Here is a 25194-nt window from a genome sequence, read left to right as displayed (position 1 = left end):
GCTAGGCAAGGGCCTTGAAGACATTCAGTTGCGCAATAAATATAATAAATTAAAAATGACATCCCGTACTTCCTTTAGATAAAAAAGTATAAATGTGTCACATTAACTCATTACTATGCTGTGGATTTGATGTTTTGTGAGATGGCAGGGGCTAACTAGCTGGAAGTAATATTTACCTTGTTCACAGGTTTAAATAGAAATATTTCATGGCTGATACTGCTCACACCACATCTCATCTCAGTTACACGAACGCCTCTTTGGATTGTTGACTGGTGGTGGTCAGCTGACCTTAAAAGCACTGTTAGAAATTGTTTAAGTAATCTGACTAGAATAAGAATTCATCACGTTTGTGTGATGATTGCGTGATGTTAGTTCAAGAACAAATGTGATTCCAGTCTAGTAAGCATCAAATATCTGTGTCCATCAGTGTATGTGGATAAGTGTCTGTGGGAGGATTTGCTACACGTCTGACTGTGAGTGTGCATAAATGTGTCTGTGTAGGTGTGTGTATGCATATGTGTGTGCGTGTGCATTAGTGTGTCTCCATGCATGTGTGTGTGTTTGCCAGTGGAAGCGGCAGTCAGGTGGATGCAGTCTGTTTCTAAATCAAATCTCTATGTGATTCACTGGGTTGATGAGTCACCACAGCAGCACGAGCTCAACCAGCCTTGTCTTCCAGTACATCCCCCCAACCGCACACACAGTTCTGTGTATCCTGTTCTATGTTTGTTCCCAGCTGTACATTTCTTCATATGTACTCGCTTGTGTGTCTGGTTGAGTGTACACCTGTATGTGTGTTTAACTGTGCTAAATAATGAGATAGTGCTCTATTCTGCGGATGCAATTTGGTGACTAATGTAGAAGCTGCTGATGTCATGTGTTTGCTTCTCCTCATTTCCTGGACATTCATGATTTATCAGCCAATCACCTTCGGCACACAAAGACAGACGCAAAGACATATGCATGTGTGCACTCATTATCCATACACCAGTGAAATGGTGCTGGTGGTAAAATGTACCGGACATAAGCTGATGATGTGATGCAAGTTGCTTTTATTCAACGAACCATGAGTAATAAGGAAGGGCAGAAAGTGGAGTGGTGTGTGGAGAAGTGGGATAGTGTGTGGTTCGAGGATGCAGTGTACAAGAGCAACTGAGAAGGTGTGAAATTAAACTAGTAACAGTAGTAGTTGTACTACTGGAGCCGAGCAGTAGCATGCAGCCTCTGTATCAGCAGACAGCCGAGCTAAATGCATCAATCAGAGTATAATATATACATGGAACCTCCAGTAAGCAGTTTACACATGGAGCTTTCTTGAATGTGCATCAAAAGTAAGTGTGTAATGGAAGAATTTTCAGGGATGTACACTTCGTTATTTTCCCTACTCATGACTACTTGGATAAATAAAGTTTTAATAAAATTCAAAAAATGTAAAAAAGAAACAAAAAGGAATTCAGAGCAATCACCACAGTGAAAAGAAGATTGTCATTTCCTTCCACTGCAATTAGAGTTTGGCAGCATCGTTCTGTAGTGTAAAGTAAAGTGTGCGTGTTAGTCCCCATAGGGAAATAGTTCCTCTGCATTTAACCCATTCACCCAGTGAAGCAGTGGGCAGCCACCAATGCAGCGCCCGGGGAGCAGTGTGTAGGGACGGTACCTTGCTCAGGGGTACCTCAGGGTAACCGTTCAGTGGAGTCGAACCCCTGACCTTCCGATCATGGGGCCACCACGCTACCTACTGAGCTATCCCCACCTCCCTGTAGAGGTGGGGATAGCTCATTATACCCGCCACATTATACCCGCCACACCGTCATAACACAGATCCAGCCATTTATAGCTGTCGTTAAGGTGCAAGAAGCCGCTGCAGTTTTCTTCTAAATGATAGATGTTGCCACTAATATGCGCGCTGATAAAGAGAAGAGAAGAAAGTTCTTTCCACAAACTGAAGTTTTCAAACAGTTGTAACATCTCCGTCTGTGTGTTGGTATATCTCTGAGCTTCTGTGCAGGATTATTAAAACTTCGGTAAAAACCGACACGATCGTACACTTGCGTCCTCTACCCAGCTGCGACAGCCACGGCACAACACGCCAAGTTAAATTAAGAGGTGCACGACCGGACGGAGCACCACAAAGGTTGTGTCTCGGCACACAATGATGTAATGTGAAAAAGGTCGTGAGACACCCACAACACAAGTAATGCGGCAAGCACAAAAATGTCCTTATGTGGCCATCCAACAGCAGAAATTTCAAATCTGGCATTGGATAGAATGGATTCCTTTCTTTTGTCAGATTGACTGTATCTTGAAAGTAAGCCTTGCTGGGGCTGATGTTGTAAGAGAAAGTGGCATCCACCACACCATGGTGTATGAAAAGATAAGTGGCATGTTCATCAAGCAAGCATGTCATATGTGGATCACATTTTAAGCCTTCGTATCTTTTCAATTATACATCTTTTAATTGCCAGTTCGGCACAAATTATGGGCTGTTAAATTAGCCGTGAAGACCAGAGAGTAGTCGGATTTTTTTAAACTGATGACAGCAGACATGATCATTTTTTTAGAGACCGCCAGCTAGGCTACAAATGACACCGTGGTGGTTTTTCCATGTATTTCTGCCCTCGTAGAGAACATCATCTTCTGTAGTATTTATATAAAATCTTACAGCAGGTATGAGTGCATATTTATGTGAGTGTCCACAGGTGCGGAGCAAGTGACAGTGAAGGAAGGGCTGTTGAATGATTTGTGGCGAAGGTGAATGTTGTGTATCTGTGTGAGGCTGTAAGTGTGTGTGAGAAAGAGAAGACAGACTAGTCGCTCATCGCTTCTCTTGACAGGTTTATGACTGCTGAGCTTGCAGGATGCTCTTTACACATCAGATCTGTATGTGTGTGCGCATGAGTACTTTATGTGCCTGTGTGTGTGTGTGTGTGTGTGTGTGTGTGTGTGTGTGTGTGTGTGTGTGTGTGTGTGTGTCACTGGCTTTGACCCTGCCCAGTCTACCTGTAGTTTTGATGGAGGAAAAAAGCTCAATTTTAATCTATATTTTACATGGTTCATGAAAGGAGGCAGTTAGCTAACTGTTTTACAATCTCACGAAGGAGGTGGATGCACAATAGATTTTCTCCACTTGCTCTTATAAACACTTGGAGATTCATTTTATGACAAGCTGGTATAGCCTATATATTAATAATCTATCATAAGCTATACTAGCATCATGTGTTCTTTCACTTTCTGTACCATTGTAGGTCTTCCTGTTACATTCTTTTCAATGCCTGAAACACACTCATAGCCCTTAAAGCAACAAAGGCTGAACAAACTTATCCATAATGTGCCGTTATATTATGCTCAAATTCTTGCTAACCTTACAGAGAACCAGCAAATAAAGATCTTTTGCATCTTTGGCATGGGTCTGGACACCACTCCCCGTGAAAAATGTAATCCTGTAACAATGTATGCAGTGCCTTCCCTTTTAAACAACCACATATATTTCATGTTTGAGCATGCACTCTATTGTTGGTACTGACTGCGCTTCAACTGGCTGGCAATGGAGCTTTGTTAGTGTGCACATTCATCACTTGAAAGGTTTATGAAGCAGCATTGCCAGGATTGTTATGTCAGGAATATGGAGTGGTCATGTGATCAAAAGATCAGTATTTCTGCAGTGTTCACTTTGTATGTAAAATTGGTACCAAGTGCTTTATTGTGTGATGCAGAGGCCTCCTGGCCAAGTATACCAGTTGAGAATGTATTGTTTCCTACACATAGATATTTAGTGCTCTGAGATATCGCAACTTTTGGTATCAATCTGATACCAAGTAAATACAGGACCAGTATTGCAGTGTCAGTACTTAACTGGCACCTGCTTTTCTTTTAAAGGCAACGTATGCTGGGGAGAGCAGTGTGTCATGACCTATGAGGTGAATCATCATCAATCTGAAAATTGTGACCACATTTTAATGACCACTAAATCATGCCTTTTAGTTTTTTGTGTATTTTGAAACTTTGGGTTTTGTCTCAGAATCACTTTGGGTCAGCGTTTGTTGTGTAAATGTACTATAGTCTATAAATAAAACAGTTAACACATAAAGGACCAGACATTTTTCATGGTGCATATTTGAGGGATATTTTTTCAATGTTGACATCCATTGAAAACAACAATGCAATTGATTTAGCAGTGGATAATCCCCTCACTTCTGTTTTGAAAGTTCAGTTGCTGACATGCGAATGGTTCCTGTCCCTCCATCTAAGGTTTCCCTTAGATTAGATTAGATTGCTGATATCACTGAGCTATAGTGAATCTCTTGTCCAGTTGGATGAACTCCGTCTCCACTGTCTTGGTCTGCATCTGGCGAGTGTAATCCTTGTTCTGGTTTGGGAGCTTCTGCTAGCTGTAAGGCCAGTGCAAGCAGAACCTCAACCTCCAGCAGGTTGCTGTGAGGCTGAGCTCACCAAGGGAGCAGAGCAGAACAGGGACTCAAGTTACATACATGAGCTCAGGAATTTACTGAACAGGATAGCTGATTATTGCTCCATTACAAAGTATTAAATGATATTATTTATTTGTGTATGTAAAACAGCATGACTGCTCTTCCTTTAGTGCACAAATGCTCATGCTCATGCACATGCACAAGCACTCTCTGCTTAACTAATGCCACAAATGTACTCTATTGGAAACACTAAAGTGAGAATGTGCATTTGTCTGACTGCAGAGCTAATGGAAAGGGACAATGAACCTTCTCCAATAGCCTAGCAATAGACAGGAACACCAGCAGTGGCCATGGTAACCACAGCCAGAGATGGCAATGGCTGTATTCATAGCTAACGCAGTGCTGATGCTAATTTCAGTGTGACTTCATCACGTGAATGCCTTTAAGGTGGATATGTTCTGGTCCTTTGGGGTTTTTCTTGCTGCTGAAATATCTGCTGCTGCCATTTAGACAGTCCATTGGTATTTTCTTGCTGGAACCAACAGTTTAGCTGGTGGCTCAGTGAGCATGCTCAGGGCTCTCGCTCTCACACATACACACACGTTTATGCACACATACTGCAGCTGCTTCAGCAGAAGTAAAATGGAGAGGCTACATGTAGCAGTGTGTGTGTGTGTCTGTCTGCTGACAGTAACCTACTTTAATGGAGCCCACTCACTCAGAATGATAAAAATACTGCAATTCTTCCTCCTTCTCTGTTTTCTTCCTCCTTTCAATCTATCTTTAACTCCATCTCCTCTTTCCTCCTCTCTCCATCCTTCGTCCCATCACTCCTTCCAAGTCTCCTATTTTCTAATCCCTCTTCTTTTTCCTGTATCACATTTTTATCTCTAGTCTAGGTCTTTCAGTCTCTTTGCACATTTCACCCTCATATTTTTCACTTCCTTTTCTCCTTAACTCTAAGGAAAGGAAGCAAAAGATGGAAAGAAAGGAGGCAATGTAGGTATAAACGCGTCTTCTGGCACTAGTAATCAAGATTAAAAGGGAAAAGATAGAGACCTTAAATCAGACAGGATGGTGTGAGACTGGGAGGGAGGATTAAGAGAGGATGATGGTGGAGAGATGTGATCCTTTTGGCTAGGAAAAAAAAAGAAAAGGGGTAGGGAGTTATTTTTTTAAATTAAACGTAAATGATGGACTCTAGGTTGTTGGTCATTATATGTTGATGCTGAGTCTAAACTACTATTTAACACTGATGAAAGGAAGTTAGATTGTAGCTAAAATTTCAGAAGAAAATTAAAACTAGAAAAACGACGGAATGCTTGGTTGTTGATTTGTAGCTTCTTACGCCTATAAATTGAACCAATACACTAGAACAACGAAACCCTCCAGTCACTCATTTCAGTGTTCTTGTTCCGGTTAAATCCTCACTAGAGCATTGTTAAAACTGCTGTAACCAATGCCAACCAGTGGGTTTTGTGTGCTTCTTAGCTTTTTATTGCACATTGTTGGATTGTTAAAGCTGCATCATAATTTTGGTGGAAATGCTTAAATGGCCTAAAAAATGTTCTTGCTTAGTAGAACAAATAGCTAAAAAGAAAAGTCACATGAAAGTGTTTTTGTCCTCTGCAGCCGGTAAATTTACGAGCCACTACATTTAATAATTCAGAAGATGACTAGATTGTTAAAATAGAACAGGACTCCAGATGATGGTTGACCTACAAAAGAAGCCGCTCAAGCAAACACACCTGCCAACGTTGCAATCGTCAAAGAAAGTCGGACTGCTTCTTCCGAGTCTCGTATTGCAAATAGTTTTGTTTTGTTTTTGTTTTTTTAAGAAAAGATCAACTGATTTAGCTTTTAAAATTAGCTTTGAAAAGTGTCATCTACTTTTTTTCTTGATTTTCATCGGTCGATACATTTGTTTTCTTTTATTAAATTATTGGCCGCTTTCATTTAATTCCCATGGCAATAATTAAAATCAAATCTACTCTAATCTAATCTAGCATAATCTAATGTAGTTTCCGTTTCTGTTTGTGTGAGTAAACTAAACAGGGGAGAAATCTGATTGAAGATGATTTCACTGGGTTAAGATCATATTTGAGTGTGCGCTGTTGTGACATTTTGTCATTTTAAAGTGGGTGTTTTCAACCAGAAGCCCAGCTAAAGCAACAATCAGAGCTGGTTCAGCAGTTGTGTGTGCTATAAGATCTCTATGCGTGTGTGTTTGTGTGTGTGTGTGTGTCACAGTTCTCGCTCCCTGGAGAGGAGACTCTTTCCTTCAGTTGCATCATGGGAGACGCTGCAAGTGTAACTGTGTGTTTGTTTGCGAATGTGGTCTGTGTGAATAATTTGTGTGTTTATGCATGCTTGTGTGCGTGTGACATTTTATTTGTGTGTGTGGTTCACATTCTGTGTGGAAGCGGTGGGTACAATGGCTCCGCTTGGGCCAGAAAGAAACAAGAGAGTGACGGGCAGCAGACGTCGTCTGTGAGCGTGTGCGAGAGGCTGCAGAGAGCGAGAATCTATGCAGTTCTCATTACCGGCCTGCAAAGTGGCACAGCGTATATTCTGCAAAAAAAAAAAAAATCCAGAACGGCACACACACACACACAAACAAACACACACATAGATACACACACAAGCTTTTTCCACAAATCAAAAAGAGCTAGGGTCAGGCAAGAGAGAGAGAGAGAGACGCACCCTTTTATCTTTCACATGTCTATATATAGCGATTCATGGTGGAGAAGAGTGGAGCAGCATGGGAGGGAGGGGACGTTGAGGTAGAGGAGGAGAGGATGGAGAGAAGGCAAGATGGCTGAATTAGAGTGGAGCATAAGGAAAGAAATAGAGTGATTTTTTTTTCGTGTGTGTATCTGTGTGTGTGATTTAAAAGAGGAAAAGGAGGAGAATGCTTTCAACCTGCTGGTACCATCTTCAGGGAACAGAGACAAGGAAAAGTCAGGTGGGGGGACAGACACATGAGGAAAGTGAGAGGCCTGCCGGTAAAACTGGACTTCAGTGGAAAATCTGCAGGTTAGAGCGAACCAAATAAATAAATCATAGTAAGGCAGGCAGGGAGCTGAGGTCACTATTGTAATGGCAGACTGGATGATCGCCACAAACATACCACAGCTCCCCCCATCACCATCATGACACTCTCTGTGGTATTTCAATATTTTTGATTTAGCTTTTGCTAGTGGTGCAACGGATGAAAAAACTCACGGTTAACATAGCATGGCTCAAGCACGTTCATTATATGTTTAAACTCCTTGTTTCACACATGTCTGTAGCTTTTGTAATAGCTTTAGCCCGATTGGGCAGCAAAGGGCTGCTTAAATGCCTCTGCTCCTCCACTTGGTCTGCTAGTGCTGGCCATGACTATCGCTTGACAGACTGACCACGCACACCATACACATACTTTTCTTTTCTTTTTCAAATCTTCGGATCACGTGCGTGCCAAGAAGTGGGATCGGTTCGGATCATGGATCAACAGAGATCCCTTGGACCACTAGCTTTCCCCATTTAAGATTTTTGGATTGGCTTGTGGTTTTGTGAAATTAGAGCAAAAAGAGGACAGCAATTTCCTTGCAACAAATATAAATTGGTTGCATTGAAGTTTTTGGAATTTTGCAACTAATTGCCGCAGCAATGACTAGCTCTACTCCCAGTGGTTGAGTGTTTAACACCCTCAACTTCTGGGAGGCCACTTTTGTGGTAGAAGTCAACCTGTCTCCAATCAATCACAGTCAACGCACATTGACCTCTGTCACAAAGATCGGGACATGTTTGCAAATAGTTTCCGTCTAATTTCTAAACGTACACATGTTGAAATTAATCTGAGTTGCTCTGCACCAGTGGGCACAATCATGTGCCATGTATCTGTCTTCAATAGGAGACTCGACTCAAATATTCCAACTTGCTGTACTTTGGTTACGCTGTAAAATATAAAAGGTTGCTGAGGATTTTGTCATGTTTCACTGAATCTCTGTTTCAACTCCAGGACTGACTGGACTCTGAATGTAAGTAGCTAATGTGAATTCTTGTTTAATGTGAATTTCTGTGTATGTATACAGCAAAAGTCTCTTCAGAGATGGCTACTGACTGCGAGTGGTTGTAGACGTTGCCCCCATCTCAGTCTCATTTAACAAGCACTTATTTATGTGCTCTGGTGATACCTACCTAAGTGTTTTTACATTTTCCGTTTAGGCTCTTGGATTTATGTCTTCTCTAATTTTCACTTTGCCTCCCTGCAATTTCGCCTGCAAGTTGCATTCAGGTTCACTCCACTTGAAAAATGTGACAAAAGTGCAGAAGAGACTCTTCTAACCTTAAGTGGAGTTAAAAAATTAGAAGATGTGTGTCTTTGCATGAAATTGTTAAATGCTCTTTATAAACTCTAAAGCGTTTTTCAAGGAGGATGGAGAGAGACAAAGTGAGAGAGAGAGAGAGTGCTTGCGTCACTCCCATAAAGGGACTGACTCTTGCTGAGTTGGGTGCTACACTGTTTCATTTATTTGATAAAGCTTCATTTGGTGTGATTTAAAATCTCCCCCTCATCAGGCTCGGCTCCCCTAAAGCACAGCCTCAGCGCCACGCCAAAATGCCTCATCAGCTGAAAACACACACAGCCTCCCGCGCGGGTGTGGGCATGGATGTGTGTCTGTGTGTGTGTACAATGCAAGCTGGTACTCATTTTTCACTAGATGACTGAGACGGAGGAATTTAAATAGGTGTGGGCAGTTTTATGGAGGTTTGGGGTCATGGTGTGTGGACAGATGAAGAATTTTGAGCAGGTTAATAGTTTATTGTCTACATGGACAAATTTCTTTACTACAGTGGGTACATGCATCCATCACGTAGCTGTGAAGGTTCCTTTTCAAAAGCATAATGCAAGTTTGTGTATGTAAAAAAGTAACTGTGACCAGAATGCATGTATCGCCAACTTTTTGTGGAGTCAGCCACCATGACCTACAGTGACAGAGTGTAACAAATGTCAGGGAAATACGGTTTTTGTTTTTTGAGTGTGAAAAAGAAAAATATCAGCTGATTTATCAGAGTATCACACTTTTAACCTTCTTATAAATTAAAAGAAAATACAAAAGATGTTTTAATTTGTGTTATTTTTGCCACATGCAGCAAAAAGTGACATTGATAATGCAGCGGTCTAAAAAACTCACAAAATCTGTTTCAAATACAATACATTTGGTATTACAGAGTTAAAAATCCTGTTATTGTCAGCCTTTAAATTAACCAGACTAAATGAACTGGTTAGTGGTCTTTGGGTGTAAAACATATGCCATAAAATGACTAATGTGATATTTATCTCATTAGGGCCCAGTTGTCAGGTTGAGTGAAGGAATTTAAAATGACTTAAAACTTTGCATTAAATTATAATGTCAATAAAACTGGGAGATACTTTTCCATAATTTAGTTTAATTTAGTTTCCATAATGTAAATGTCTCATCAAATTGTCTACAGTGTTTTGTGCACATCAACTTAAACATAGTCGTAGGTCATCAGGGTATATTACTGGCTGTACAAGTGTATTTAGAAATGTGTGTTTGGGGGATAGTTTCCTTTAAGAAGTTCAACGATTCTTTAGAGGTTAACAATCTGCTCATTCTTATTTTGAAAGACCTGCAGGTGAGATAGTCCAGACCACTTCCTGTCTGATGTTTTCCTACCAGCACACTTACCATGGCTGGGCTGTTGATTTCATGGCCCTTAGCATCATTAACCTTACACTTACAATTTCTTTTTAACTTTTCATTGAATTTATTTATGACATTGTTATTATATGATTTTTGTTCTAATGTAGCAAAGAGATGGCTATTGTAAACTTCATTGATTACTTCTATGTGATTGTTTTCTGCCAACTTATTTCATATAGTTTTTTATTTATTATGTAATTTGTTTGTTTGATAATTGAAGCGACTCACTGACGATAATACAACTGCTCAATCTATGGCTCTTTTTTTAAAATGACTTAAATTATTAATGAACTATCCAAATTGTTGCCTTCTTTCTGCAAATTGACTGCAGTACCTGCCAGTCCTCTTTGTGTCTGTTGTCTAACAGTTTGCTGAGAGCTTTTACTGTACAAAAGTCCAAGCTTCACTGCCTAAGAGTGCTACAGTAGTAGCAGCTTTTGTTATACCCACACTGCAATTGCATTGTGAGTATAGTAAAAGCTCCTACTGTAGTAGCAGTATTAGGGAATAATGCATACTATAGTACAGCAGCAGGACAACATGATATATTCAGATTGTGTAGGTTTAGAAATGCTAAAGAAACCTTTTTTGCAATAACTGTGTGTGTGTGCGTGTGAGTGTGTGGATGTGCACGCGCGGTCAGTGTATTTGGCAGGGTAGAGCTTGTTTGTGGCCATCAGAAAGCCATTTTAATTAACAAGAGAGGAGCACACACACTTATTTTTGCAGTGCTCACCAATAATACCCTTGCCAGAAATTTCAGCTCCTTAATTGCTTCCGATTCACCTCTTTTTTTTTTTCTCAAAAGATGAATAGAGTGATGTGTCAGACGAAAGAGGTAAAGTAAGACAAAAAGAAGGAATGGTCACATTTGGAGGAGACTAAGGAAAGAAGGAAATGGAAAGAGAAACATTGAGGATAAAATGAAAAACACACAGAAAGAAATAAAGATCTGAAGGAATGGGAGGAAATGAAAGAGAAAGACACACACACACACAGGCAGAGTGTTACCTCCTGCTTTCAGCAGGTTGTTAGGCCAGCAGAGTGTCTGTCTGCTGAATAATAGATGGTGTGGCAGGCTAGCATGTAGTCATCAAGCACATACACATGCACTCTCTGCACTGCGGCCTGAATTAGATTATTCAAATGAAATACATTTTAAGGTTATCCTAAAAGTGAAGGAATAACTTAAATATGAAGTAACCATGTAAAAACACTTACACACTGTGAAGTGCTGTAAATCCTGCACTTAGATCAACAAAAAGCTCTTTCTACAGATATGGAACCAGTTCTGTCTTCAGCACCTTTAATAACCAGAGTAGTCATTTGAGTGGTTAGGACATCATGGCAGACAGAATCTGTGGGTACATCTGGACATCGTCTGGTTTTAACATCACGCTCCAACTCTGCGACTCTTTTTTGCTTTTTTGCTTCAACACCTGTGAGCAGAACTGTTTCTGCATTAGATACTGGCCTCTCCTTTGTGATATAGTGGCAAAAGTGGTCTCTCACATGGCGCACCAAGCACAGCACAGAAACGCAGAGTGTAAGCGTAGTGTTCCGTTGACAGGGGAGCGAAATGTTGCAAAGCAGCAGGATACCATCCATACATTTTGGATAAGGTAAAGTTAAATGAAAAGTGGCTAAACCTATTTAACAAGTGTCTAGGTTTGTGACAGTTGAAAGGATGATTGGTACTGAGATGGTTTATACTGCCACACACACAAAAAAAATCTTTGGTGGAAGAATCTGAAGTCATCTCTACATTCTCCATCTGTCTTTCCAGTAGCGCTGCAATTCTCCGCTGTAATTTGGCCAGTGGACTATTATTAAATTGACTACTCATAGGATGGTTTTCATGTAGAAGAGAGAGATTTGTGGACTATTGCTGGTGATATTATTTTGATTTTTGCATCATATAATTAGAACTATGACCAAGAAGAATGCAGCTCCTCTACTGCTCAATAGTGCTCCCGGAGGCTAATAATATAATAGGTGTGAACCCCTTAAAGAGCCATAGTGGGTGTTTTGTCTTTGACCAATATAGCTTTATTTAAATTACAGCCAGGATACCAGTTCATCATGTATACTACCTACCACTACTACCACAGCTACCCAGTGGCTAAATAACGGAACATCTGGACAAAGCACTTTTTCACCAGTAATAAGATTCAACTTTGGAAATTGTAGTCTGCCTCTTACCACTGCACCTTTCACAAGTATAGGTGTGTGTGTTGTGTCAGCCAGCCAGCATGTGCCATGGAGTTCAGTGCCGTCTTGTTAGTGTGTACTCCGTAGACCGACCTGTCTCATCCTCTCACGTCAGCCGTTCGCCTCTTATCCTTCACACACACACACACTCGCACACTGATGCACAGAGGCTGTCCTGCAGGCCATAGTGTCAGTGTCAATGTTGCATCTGGTAAACACGACAATGGGCGCATACTAGCGCGCGCACAGAGAGACAGACACACACATGCAAGCTAACAGGATAATGACTGGACAATTAGGCACAGGCTTGATCTGTCTAGATGTATCCGGTCATCTTAGCCCCTCCAGCAGCCATTACTCAGGCATGGACACACACACAAAGCGCAACACATTCAAACACACTTGACTGGATGGAGCACTGTGAAAAGCTGGCTGCCCCACCAGGCAACCTTTGTGAGTCAGGCTGTGTGTCTGTGTGTTGTGGTGGGAGTTGGAATTTAACTCTCATGTACTGCTGCAATAAAGTGACCGTTTTTCGGTTTGAATTTCATAATGTCAGTCACTGTTTCTCTGGCGTTTTCTTCTGCAGAAACAAAACTGTGCAACGTGGTGTGCTGACAAAGCAAATCAATCTTCCCTCGGGCTTTATTGGTTTTCTCTTTCGGCAAACTGATGGGTCTGAGTTTGAAAATGGAATATCGAGAATCGTACACGGAAGTACTGCAGTATTCTTGAGGCATACGCAATATTATTTGGCTTTTTTGTTGTTGTTGTCTCGCGTTCATTGCTGTTCGGTAAAATTAAAGGTTGTTGAAGGTAAAGTTCATGGTGGTGGCACTAGGGTTGTCTTGTTTAAATAAAGTTTAAGTACAATAAATAATATAATAACAGCGTAATGTGCTGCAGTGGCACCTATAAAGACATGGTAAAATCAACATTAACTGAAGTTCATGTCCAGTTAAGTGTATTTACAAAGACGGTAAACAAGCAGATGAGTCACACGGTGCTTTACAGAAATGCTAACAGACATAAAAATGGACACAAACAAAGGGGGAAAAGCTACAGTGAAGAAAAGCCCTGCCTTCTATACGATATGTAGCAAAATTCCTATGTATTTGTACTTTATTTATCATAATGTTTTAAACTGTTTTGAGCACCATCTCCCCTTTTATTGTCATTGCTGTTCTTGTTATTAGTCTTTATTTATTATTTGAACTATTGCTCCAATCTTTATATTTATTTCTAAATGTTCTTAAATACTACATCTTCTGTTGTAGTATTTAAGAACATTGCAGGACCAAAGAATTCTACTTGTTTTACTTGTTCCAATAAAGCACTGAGATTTGCAGATTTACATTTCCTTGGCTGTGTGACATTACAAAGAATAGTGAATATGTAAACAGACATTCAGAGCAACAGAAAGAAAAATGTCACCTGGTAGGCTGGACTTCTTTTCAAATCCATCGTAAAAATGTTTGCAAGTGTCGGTGGCTGGATCTTTGTGGTGTGAATGGCTGCAGTGTTGTGTACTGTATATGAGGTGCTTCTTCCTGGTGCTATTGGCTTTAACCCCAGCTGTACTCCATTTGAATGGATGATTCTCACCACCATCATTGCAAACTGCATCGTCCTGGCTCTGGAACAGCACCTTCCCGATGGAGACAAGACGCCTCTGTCCGAACGACTGGTAACACACATTTTACACACACACACACACATACACACACATTTAAATGTGGTTCATGTACATGTGCAACATATTCATACATATTCAGTGTGCGCACAGATGGAAGTACATACACATGGAGACCGTTGAGGTACACTGGACACACTGATACCAAATATGCAGAGCTCACTCACACAGGCTAAAATAAGAAAAGAAAAACAATACGTTCTCATCATTTTTATCACATCATTATTTCTGATGTGATCAGGCCTGTGAGTTGAACTTTGGAGCAAATTGGTACATTTCTAACCATGTTGACTGATATTGTTCTCAGCACTTCATAGGTTTACACCGATTAAGTATAACATTATGACTTCCTGCCTAATATTGTTTTGGTCCCTTTTGCTGCCAAAGCAGCCCTGACCTGGACTCCACATGACCCTTGAAGGTGTGCTGTGGTATCTGCACCAAGATCTCAGCAACAGATATTTTAAGTCCTTTAAGATGCGAGAAGGGGCCTCCATGGATCAGACTTCTTTGTCCAGCACATCCCACGAATTTAGATCTAGCGAATTTGGAGGCCAAGTCAATACCTCAAACTCGTTGTTACGCTCCTCAAACCATTCCTGAAGCATTTTTGGCAAGGTGCATTGTCCTGTTGAACGAGGCCACAGCTATCAGGGAATATCTTTTCCATGAAAAGGTGTACATGGTTTGCAACAATGCTTAGGTAGGTGGTATGTGTCAAAGTAACGTCCATATGGATGACAGGGCCCAGCATGCACAGCAGCCTCTGCTGACATCTTACCAGGTAAGCAACACACACCCGGCCATCCATGTGATTTGAAAGACAAAATGATTAATCAGACCATGCCACCTTCTTCCATTGCTCTGTGGCCCAGTTCTAATCTTTGGTGGTGCTTTCGTCAGTGGATAGGTGTCTGCATATGCAGCCCCATACACAACAAACTGTGATGCTCTGTGTATTCTGACACCGTTCTGTCAGGACCAGCATTCACTTTTTGGGGCAATTTAAGCTACAGTAGCTAATCTGTTGTATCTGACAACACTGGCCTTCACTTCCCACATGCATCGATGAGTCTTGGCCACCCATGAGCCTGTTGCTGGTTCACCACTGTTCCTTCCTTGGACTTACTGACCACTGCAGACCAGGAGCACCCCGCAAGAGCTACAGTTTTGGAGACGCTCTAACCCAGTCTAGTTTGGCCCTTTTCAAACTGGCTCAAATTCTTATGCTTGCCCATTTTCCTGTTTCTAAGCTCTCCTCAATTTTGAGGACCACATGTTCACTTACTCCCTGATATATCCCACCACTAACAGATGGCATGATGACGAGATAATCTCTGTTATTCACTTTACCTAACAGTAGGGATAATGTTATGCCCGATTTGTGTAAAGAAGTTTTAGGCTGCCATTAAAAACAAAAACCCTAAAGAAAAAATCTCCTTGACCCTTTTTCTTTTTCTCTCTTACATTTCACTTTTCTATCTGCTCTTCCCTTCTCTTTGTGTTTCTACTCACATAACTACCCATAACTTCACTTTTTATATTCCTTCTCCCATTTTTCCCTTTCCATCCTTTTCCTCTCCCCTGCAGGAGGAGACAGAGCCCTACTTCATAGCCATCTTCTGTTTCGAGTCTGGAATAAAGATCCTGGCTCTCGGTTTTGCGTTACATAAGGGCTCCTACCTGAGGAACGGCTGGAACGTCATGGACTTTGTAGTTGTCCTCACCGGGTGAGTCCACAGCTCTCGTTTTAGTTTTGGATTTATTTTAGCGATGTTCTTCTAAGTGGGGTTAAGATGAGGTTTTATTTTCTTGTCTGTGTTTGTGCCTGTTTGTGTTTATAGTGGTTAGTGGTTCCTAATGTGTACATGCTTTTGGACACTGAAATGTGTAGGCTGTGTTTCCATGGCTACCCATTTCACTCGAGTTCCAAGTTTGGTGGGGTATCGCATGGTGAGGCTTTGTTAAAATTTGTTCCTCTGGAGTGAATAATTTGGGATATTTGTGTGGGGATTCATACATCTGTAATTAGCCTAAAGTGGACATTTGTCCTGCTGTAATTTTCCTTCAGTTTAATTTCTGCTTGGGCATTTATCACAAACATAAACATTTCAGCTTTAAAAAAACAGCAGTGGGTCCACATAACGACACTAGTGTCAGCCAATTTCTCTTCATTTTCTAACCTGATGGCTGAGGCTAGATTTACAGTTAGGACAGAAAATGTTGAAATATTGTCTCTGCCAAGCGTTATAACTGAATTTCCAGGTTGTTACATTCAGCTTCCATCTTGAGTCTGACACTCCTCTGCTCTAACTGATTTCATTCAGGCAGGAATTCGATTTTCCCAAATCAATCACTAGAGACCAATATATGCTCTTAAATCTCTTAAGGTTCACCACGTTTTTCCATTTATGTATTATAGCCATTCCTCAGGAGTGCCAGAATAAACAGTCGTGCATCATTAGATAATTGCTTTAGTCATACCCATGGCGCTGACTGACTAGTCATTGATCCTTCTGCAGCGGTCAATGGACAGGTTGTTCCTCAGCTGAGAAACTGGAGTTTCATGTCACAGTGCGAGATGAATCAGTCCGCCCAGTCAGATGGAATATGTCAAAGGTCTGGACCTAGACAGGTTTCTGCAAAAGGAAGCTGTGAGCAGCTCATTTAACTCCATTGGAGTCCACATAGAAAATGCATTTTTTTTATGGATAGTCAAACTCAAGGAGAACTAGAACCAATGACATGCCAGCTTACTACCCGACTTGGACTTAATTGTAAGCTGTTCATATGACTGCACATTTTAGTGTCCTGCAATGGTATGCATGTTTAATAGGGGACACGAATGGAGGCAAACAAAATATATCAAAGAGGGTCCATCACACTTACCTCTAGCTCCATATTGTTATTCTTGGACTCTATGAATGGAGTCATTCTGTATGGTTTATAGTTTATGGTTCAAAAGAATACTATTTGATTTTATAATGGATCTTCGAGCAGCCCTTCAGTTCATCTTCTCTCCACAACAAGATGTTTTAGCTTTTTTCTCAATTCCCTTAAAGAAACTTTCTTCTGATTTGATCCCCCTCCCCACAAAAAATATTCAGACATGTGAATGGGTGGACCTTGTTTGCTCATAGCCAGAGCTCAGTGCCTGAGATGACCATATTTGTGATATTCTATGACATCATAAATATCCAAGAGTAAAGAAGCCTGAATACTGGCTCTTAACCACGGATGACAAAAATACAAGGCGAGGCACAAGGAGACAAACTTTGAACAAGGTAGAGCAGGAGCTGGTAAAGAGACTATCAGACTAAGTAATGAGGGGTATAAGTACAGAAGGAGTTAACAAAGTGAAATCATAGATTGTTGAGCAGACAAAGGTGGGAAATTAAACAACAGAAGTTTACCACAATGAAACAGGATGTGTCTAAAGCCACAGTTACAACTAATGTGGTGGTTAGTACTCCCTCAATCTGTGACATCAACACACTCCCATTAACCATTTATACTGGCACTTGAGGTGTGCTGGACTCACTGCAATCTTCTAAATAAAACAACAAAACAAAAACCACTGTATCGGTGCTGATATGGGAATAGATGTTGAAACAGGAAACACCAATCACAGTATTGTTTTACGTAACATTTCATCTTTACTGACTGTAACATGTCAGAATCTCTGCTCCTGCAGCAGTATATCATTGAAATGCCAGTGAACAGCCCTGCTCATATTGTCATGTCTCCAACCCAGCTGCATTGTCTTTACATATATGCCAGCAAGTGGCATGAGTAGTCATGTGGTTGCCAGGTGATCTAAATATGGCTGCCTAAACCATAGTGGGTGGGTGGGGGGTACAGATGATAAGAAGATGTCGAGAGGAGAAATAGGCAAATAACAGATACACATATACATACACACACTTATTTCGGTGATAGTGTAACAATATTACAGACAACACATCATCAATAATTTTTAGATGAATCCTTACTCAGTCTGTTTGTGTGTTTGCATCAAGTAGCTTGACTTTGTGTCTTTTCTAATCTCAAACACACTCACACAGACTCAGCAGAGGTCTGGTTTGACAAGGTGTGTGTGTGTGTGTGTGTTTGTGATCAGGGCCACTCCTCCTCAGTCACTCTTCCTTTAATGAGGACACATACACACATACACATACACAGGCTGGATCAGAGCGTCCCTGCAGGGAGCAGCAACCAGGGCAAAGTGAAATGTCACTTCTGCAAGAGATGGGGGAGCTGGTTTGTTGTTATGGCAATAGCCAACAGAGTGGTAACATAGTTTTCTGCATCCTTCTTTCTCTTTTCTTCTGCTATTCTATCTGTATTTAGTTAGCTGAAAGCGCTAGTTGCTGAAGCTAAAACAAGAAGTAGAGAAAATCCCAGCTGGATTTAACTAGAGCTTTAAACTGGTGGCCTTTTACTGCTTGAGGTAGTGTTGTTAGCCCTTCCGCTTTACCCCCATCATCATGTCACTCAGCTTTACAAGATGTTAACTGATGCCATGGGAGCTAAACAGGCAAGCATAAATCGCAGCCAGTCCTCAAGTAAGGTGTGTTCACATGTAGTGATGTTTTTATCACCTCTGCTACCACATAGTGTCTCCAGAGAACTGATGACAAGCCACTCACAATGCAATACTTTTTCAGAAAGTAGCATACTGTAGTTTCTTTTGTTTATCTTTGGCAGATCACAACCAAACTGTCCTGCTGTAGAGCATCATATTAGAGGTCTCTGGGTTTGTAAGGGAATGGAAATACAGGTCCCATCTAATGGGTTCCCTAAATTTTCTTTTCTTAGAGGAAAAAAAGAGAATTCTAAAAAAGCAGTAAGGAAAATTATAACATTTATTGGGTTTAAGGGGTATTATAGATATGCTGGAATAACACAGGGGATTTACAGCGTAGTGGATTCACCTACTGATGAGCAGCACATCAGGTTGTTCTTCAACTGTATTCCCTGAAAAAAAAAATTTAATGGTTTCGGACTGGGAATACACTCAGTGTGATTTGCTGGGGGGCAGTCTACATGTTCTTGCCTCTGCTGAATTATTTTTACCCCTGGTGGAGATAAATTTCTCCCCAAGTGATTTTTTCTAGAGTGTGAACAACAATAACATCACAAATGGACTTTCACTGACTTTCCTTTGACAGTTAAGCTCAAATGGCAAATGGGAGCTAGCTTGAGCCATACCTAACTTTTCATTATGCCACTGAGCACAAATAGATTGTCCCACCATAGAAATTGCAGCTAGATGATTGAAAGAAAACGACAAATGTTCATATTTTACAGCACCATCAAAATCCTAGAAATATAATTACTGAGTCTTAGTCTTAACCAGACACCTGATAGTCATCATCAGTCAATTATTTCCCCATGAAGGTGATACGTAAAAGATGGACATCATGTAGGGCTGCTACTTATGACATTCTGCTAAGCCTTATATGAAGAGCATTTCAGTAGTACTGTACTGTATTGATGGCTTATTGGCCTTGCCACTGATGGCGAAGCTTTACAGAAGAGCAACCACCCTGGTAACTTTCATTTAAAGCATGAGTCACAAGTTAGAACTTTTTGTCTGGGATGATCTAAAAAACAGTAAAAGGCAGGAGTCATTTTACGATACAGTCTAATGATTTACTTTGTGTAGTTGTTTTGTTTTTTTCAAATTCCAAAAGCTTGCTATTTTTCTCAGTATATGGACTAGGGGTTGCTTCCTTCCCTGTTCAGTCTTTTGTGCAAGATTTGCACAGATGAACCCTTCACAGAGGTCTGTCACTAAAATAGATAATTTTGTTAGTGTGACAAGGATCCATCCATCCATCCATTTGATACTGCTCATCCAGGCAGCAGCCTAAGCAGAGAAGCCCAGACCTGCCTCTCCCCAGCCACCTCTTCCAGTTGATTCAGCGAAACACTGAAGCCTTCCTAGGCCAGTGGAGAGACATAATCTCTCCAGCATGTCCTGAGTCTGCCCCAGGGTATCCTCCTAATAGGCCATACCCAGAACCCCTAACCCAGGAGGCACCTTGGTGGCATCCTAATCAGATGTTCGAACCACCTCAACTGTCTCCTTTTGATGTGCAGGGAGTAGCAGCTCTACTCTGAGTTCCTTCCTAATAACTGAACGTCTCATCGTATCGCTAAGGCTGAGTCCAGCCAACCTTCAGAGAAAACAAATTTCTCTTGATTTATCCACAACAGTATTCTTTTGGTCATTACCCAAACCATGTGACCATAGGTAAGGGTAGGGACATAGATCGGCCGGTAAATCACCAGATTTCCTTATATAATCAGCTCTCTCTTCACCATGACAGCCTGGTACAGTGTCAGCATCATTCCAGATGCTGCACTAATCCAACTGTCAATCCCCCAATCCACTTGCCCGTCATTTTTGAACAAGACTCCGAGATACATGGAGTCCTCCACTTTGGTAAGCAACAGCAACTCATCCCTGACCCGGAGTGGGGTACACCACATTTTCCAGCTGAGGATGATGGCCTCGGACAGATTCTCATTCCTGCTGCTTCACACTTGGCTGCAAAACACTCCAGTGTAAGCTGAAAGCCACCATCTGATGAAGCCAACAGAATTATGTTATCTGCAAAAATCTGAGACAAAATCCTTAGGCCACTAAAGTGGAAGCCTTCTGCCACCTGGCTGCGCCTAGAAATGAACACAATTTTTGGGCAGCCCTGGCAAAGTCCAACACCCACCAGAACTGAGTCTTACTATGGCCAGCAATATAGATCGGAAACACCACCCCAGTCTGCCAGTCCAAAGGCACCATGTTATTGTTATGTTGCTGAGGTGTGTCAACCAAGACAGCTCTACAACATCCATAACTTTAAAGAATTCAGGGGAAACCTCATCCACCCCTACCACCAAAGGGTTGTTGAAATACCTCAGTGACCTCAACCCAAGTGATGGATGGGTCGTGCCAGTCGTCCCCAGAGTTTGCTTCCTCTACTAAAGCAGAATTTTGTGGAGAATTGTGGAGATCCTTGCTCCTTCCACCAGAGTCACCTGACAGTTTGCTAGATTCTCTTGTTCTGTGGTCTCAGTGCCCTCCCACACATGTTTTTACTTCAGCTACCATACCCACACTCTGCTTGACCTGTCAGTACCTGTAAGTCCCACAAAATAACCAAGCTGATAGGACTCCTTCAGCTTGATGGCTCCCTTCACCTCCGATGTCTACCATTTGGTTCAGAAATTACCACTGCAACAGGCATCAATCACCTTGCAGCCAAAGCCGATAAATATTTAGGTTAAGTTTCAAGCCTGGTCAAACTGTTTTTTAGAGGGGTTTTTTATTTTGTTTTCACAAATCACAACCTGATCGCAGGTGACATCTGTAGCTTCAGTAATTTGTGAAAACATTTTGCCCTTTTTATAACACCTTTTAATATGCTAAGAGGATAAATATTTTAATAATTGTAAAGTTGTAGCACTAAGTGGGTGGGGAACAACACAATGTAAAAGAAAGTGATTTTTTGGCTTGTTTTGGATTACTTTGAATTGTTGTCACGTTAGTGAAATGAGCAATTTGAGATCCAGGGAAAACATAGAGCAACCGTGTGCCTGCCTATCTTTTAATGTGATTGCATACATTCAGAATTGTGTTGTGTTGAAAGTGATACATAAATGAACCTGCTGTTCCATTTATGAAAATGTTACCAGGGTGCCCATTCAGACATGAAGCTGACACATTCAGATGTCTCAGATTAATCAAAGAAGGGTTTTACTTTAAAATCATTAGCTGAGTATGCACATAATTGCTTTTTACATCCAAGTGCCATCTCACATCATAACGGAACCAACGGCTAGTGCTTCATAGCTGCCATGTTTACATTCAACTTTAAATACAGCTTTAAACTGCAGTCACTGAAATTCAACACGTCCTGCAGCATTCTGTGTGGATGGATGGATAGATGCAGTAAATGGATAGATGTAGATATGGGTAGAGCGAGAGAAGCAGAGTGAGTCCTCTGAGAGCAATGAAGCCCCTTGCCAGAGTAGCAGTAGAGTACTACTGCAGCTAGAGAGCAGAGGGAGGGAAAAAGGAGGAGGAGGTGGAAGTAGAAGACACGTGACATTGTTTCTCTATTCCCCTGGGCTCTGGATAACAGGACAGAAAAAGAATACAAGATGGGCTTGGCTGTTAAAGAACGCGTGAGAAGGATGGAGAGCAGAGAAGAGTTTAGAGCAAGAGGAGGGAGACCACAGGAAGCAAGGAAAAGTGATGGCTGGGGGGACAGCGGCAGTGAAAGTGATGTATGGAGAATGAGAGAGAGGTTTGGAAGAGAAATGGGAGGAGGAGGGAAGTCAAAGATGGAGATGGAACAAGGGGGGAGGGGGGAGAAAGAGAGAGGGAAAGGAGAAATGCCAAGAGGAGCGCGCTGAGAGAGGGAATGAATGTGTGTGTGTAAGCGCTGCAGTAACCTGCTTTTCCCTGCTCCCTACGATCAATCACTCGCCACAGCCTATATAACACACTCTGCTTGTAGCTTATGGTGCATACACACACATAGACACTGTATGTAGACACACACAATTACGCACAATTACTATGCTTGGCCTATATTGCCAAGTGCAATCATACTTCAAACCACTATGTATATTTTACTCTGAAATCAACCTTCTGTAGTCTTCCTATGTGTGAACGCTATATCTGTGCGATTTTAGGGTTAAGATGTGGTCTTCCCTTTTGTACAGTGTAGCAGTGCTACCTCAGGAGTTCTGACCACTGTCTTATTTGCAATTTATTGCAAAACACGTAAATTTGTCATTGAATCACGAGTAATACACCGCAGCAAAGTCTTGAATTTCTATTTTCTCTAGCTACTGGTCACCACCTGGTTTCTAGGCCTGTGTGACTGAGGCCTGGTACTACCATTGCTGATATCTGGACCAACAAAGATGCCAGTGAGATATCAAAGAAGTCACATGTCTGTGATCAAAAATAACATCAGATCTACAAGAGGATCTACAAGGTTTTACAATGTTTAACACTGCACCATGCACCTCTTTGTGACTGATTTCCCCAACCGCTAAAAGCCACCTACAACCACTGACCAGCCAGTTGGGGAATACTAATTTTTCCCTAGCAACTAATAGTTGCCAGGTAGTCATTAAGCAGCCTCCAGGCTGATCTGACTGGTCTTAGATGAACTAAGATTAAATGTCCTATTCTGTGAACATTGATATTTAAGAATATAGATGCATATTGAATATTATCCATCCATCCATCTTCTTCCGCTTATCTGAGGCCGGGTTGCGGGGGCAGCAGCCCAAGCAGAGAAGCCCAGACCTCCCTCTCCCCAGCCACCTCCTCCAGCTTATCCGGGGGAATACCAAGGCGTTCCCAGGCCAGCCGAGAGATATAATCTCTCCAGCGTGTCCTGGGTCTGCCCCTTTCGGTCACTACCCACAGCTCATGACCATAGGTGAGGGTAGGGACGTAGATCGACCGGTAAATTGAGAGCTTCGCTTTTACGCTCAGCTCTCTCTTCACCACAACAGACCGGTACAGCATCACTGCAGACTTCTCCCATCATCAAGACCCCGAGATACTTAAACTCCTCCACTTGGGGCAGGGTCTCGTCCCTGACCCGGAGTGGACACTCCACCCTTTTCCGGCTGAGGACCATGGCCTCAGATTTGGAGGTGCTGAATATTGAATATTATATTTGACAAAAGTAATTATTAAAAGAAAAATCAAAGTGTCTATACGCTGTATTGGACAGTTGTTTTCAATCATTCAGGTGAGGTTACTTAGCCTTACATAAGAAACCTCACAGCAGTACATGTAAGTCTGTCACAGATAGCAGTTCCCCTTTATACATGAAGGTCTAGTTGTCCCTCGCTATAACGCGGTTCACATTTTGCAGCCTCACTGTTTTGCTGATTTCTTTTATATGCAATTTTTTTAATATGCAATTTTGCATGCTTTTTTTTGGGATGCAGAACACAGCGCATTGTGTTCTGCATCCTGATTGGCTGTAGACCACTTTCAATCAATCCCGTGCTGTGTCTCCTGTACAGTACAGAATGCATCCAGCTTGTCAAATTTACATAAATCTTCGATCACTAGCAGTGTGACTCTGAAGTGCTGCACTGTGTGTTTGTAAGTTTTCTTCCCAACAAACACAACAATGTCGACAAAACGTTTTGCACCATCAAAGGCATCTGTGGGTGAAGTGTGAAAATGTCGATGCATGTCTGAGAAAAGTGTATAAAGTGTGTAGTGAGGGATTTTACAGCCTTAACCTCCTAGGACCTGGCGTCCACATATGTGGACCTCACATTTTGGGTTATTTAGACCAAAATACTCAATTTTGCTCTACAAGGGCCTGATATCCACTTACGAGGACATTATACTGCTACTGTTCTATCAAAATTTTAAACGAATATTTTTCTTAAAAACAAAAATAAGGTTAAAAAAAAAATCTGGTAATTCTTTGTTTTTACATTCATTGGGCCCCAGTATGCCCAAATATCAAAGAGAAATTAAAAATGCATACTGTGGAAGAGTTCGGGTCTTAGGAGGTTAAAGCATCTATAATAATTTTAAAAAATAAAGTTGGCTACTTTGCAGATTTCACCTGTCCAGGTTATTTTTGGAACATAACTCCCACGATAAATCAGGGAACACTGTACATGAAGAATATTCATATTATTGTCTAAAATAAAGCATGTATATCACTATAAATACACAAAATGTAAATACAGTAAACCATATAAACTACTAAATGTCTAAAAGTGTCTCTCATCGTGCCCAGAAGATGAACCCTGTCCATTTTACATAATTTTCTTCACTTTTTTTTCAGTGCTCATCAATGCCAGGCCAATATTGAAATTTTGCAGGAAAGATAACTAGTAAGTTGTTCTAACATTATGGCGGTTACCTTCACTGTGCAGTGGGCAGTATTTTTGGCTTTAATAAATCCAGCTCATCCAACAATGCAATATTAACTCATGTAACACACAGTGCAGCATCTGGGGTACACAAATAAGGCTTCAGACTTTTACAAGGGAGTGCAGAATTATTAGGCAAGTTGTATTTTTGAGGAATAATTTTATTATTGAACAACAACCATGTTCTCAATGAACCCAAAAAACTCATTAA

At 41.3% G+C, this 25194-nt stretch overlaps 1 protein-coding gene across 1 annotated transcript in view; it reads left to right on the top strand.

Moving 5' to 3' along the window:
• cacna1ab (calcium channel, voltage-dependent, P/Q type, alpha 1A subunit, b) overlaps window positions 1–25194 on the top strand; it is a 192172-nt gene that overhangs the window by 64735 nt on the left and 102243 nt on the right. The window contains exons 3-4 of the mRNA XM_013915592.1: window positions 13934–14039; window positions 15636–15775. Of these exons, the coding sequence (XP_013771046.1) occupies window positions 13934–14039; window positions 15636–15775 (246 nt within the window). The remainder of the gene's footprint in view (window positions 1–13933; window positions 14040–15635; window positions 15776–25194) is intronic.

The sequence above is a fragment of the Pundamilia nyererei genome, unplaced genomic scaffold (assembly GCF_000239375.1).
Source record: "Pundamilia nyererei isolate P.nyererei 1_Seehausen unplaced genomic scaffold, PunNye1.0 scaffold00328, whole genome shotgun sequence".
Classification (NCBI taxonomy): domain Eukaryota; kingdom Metazoa; phylum Chordata; class Actinopteri; order Cichliformes; family Cichlidae; genus Pundamilia; species Pundamilia nyererei.
Note: the sequence above shows the minus strand (reverse complement) of the source record. Positions and strands in the feature narration are given on the sequence as shown.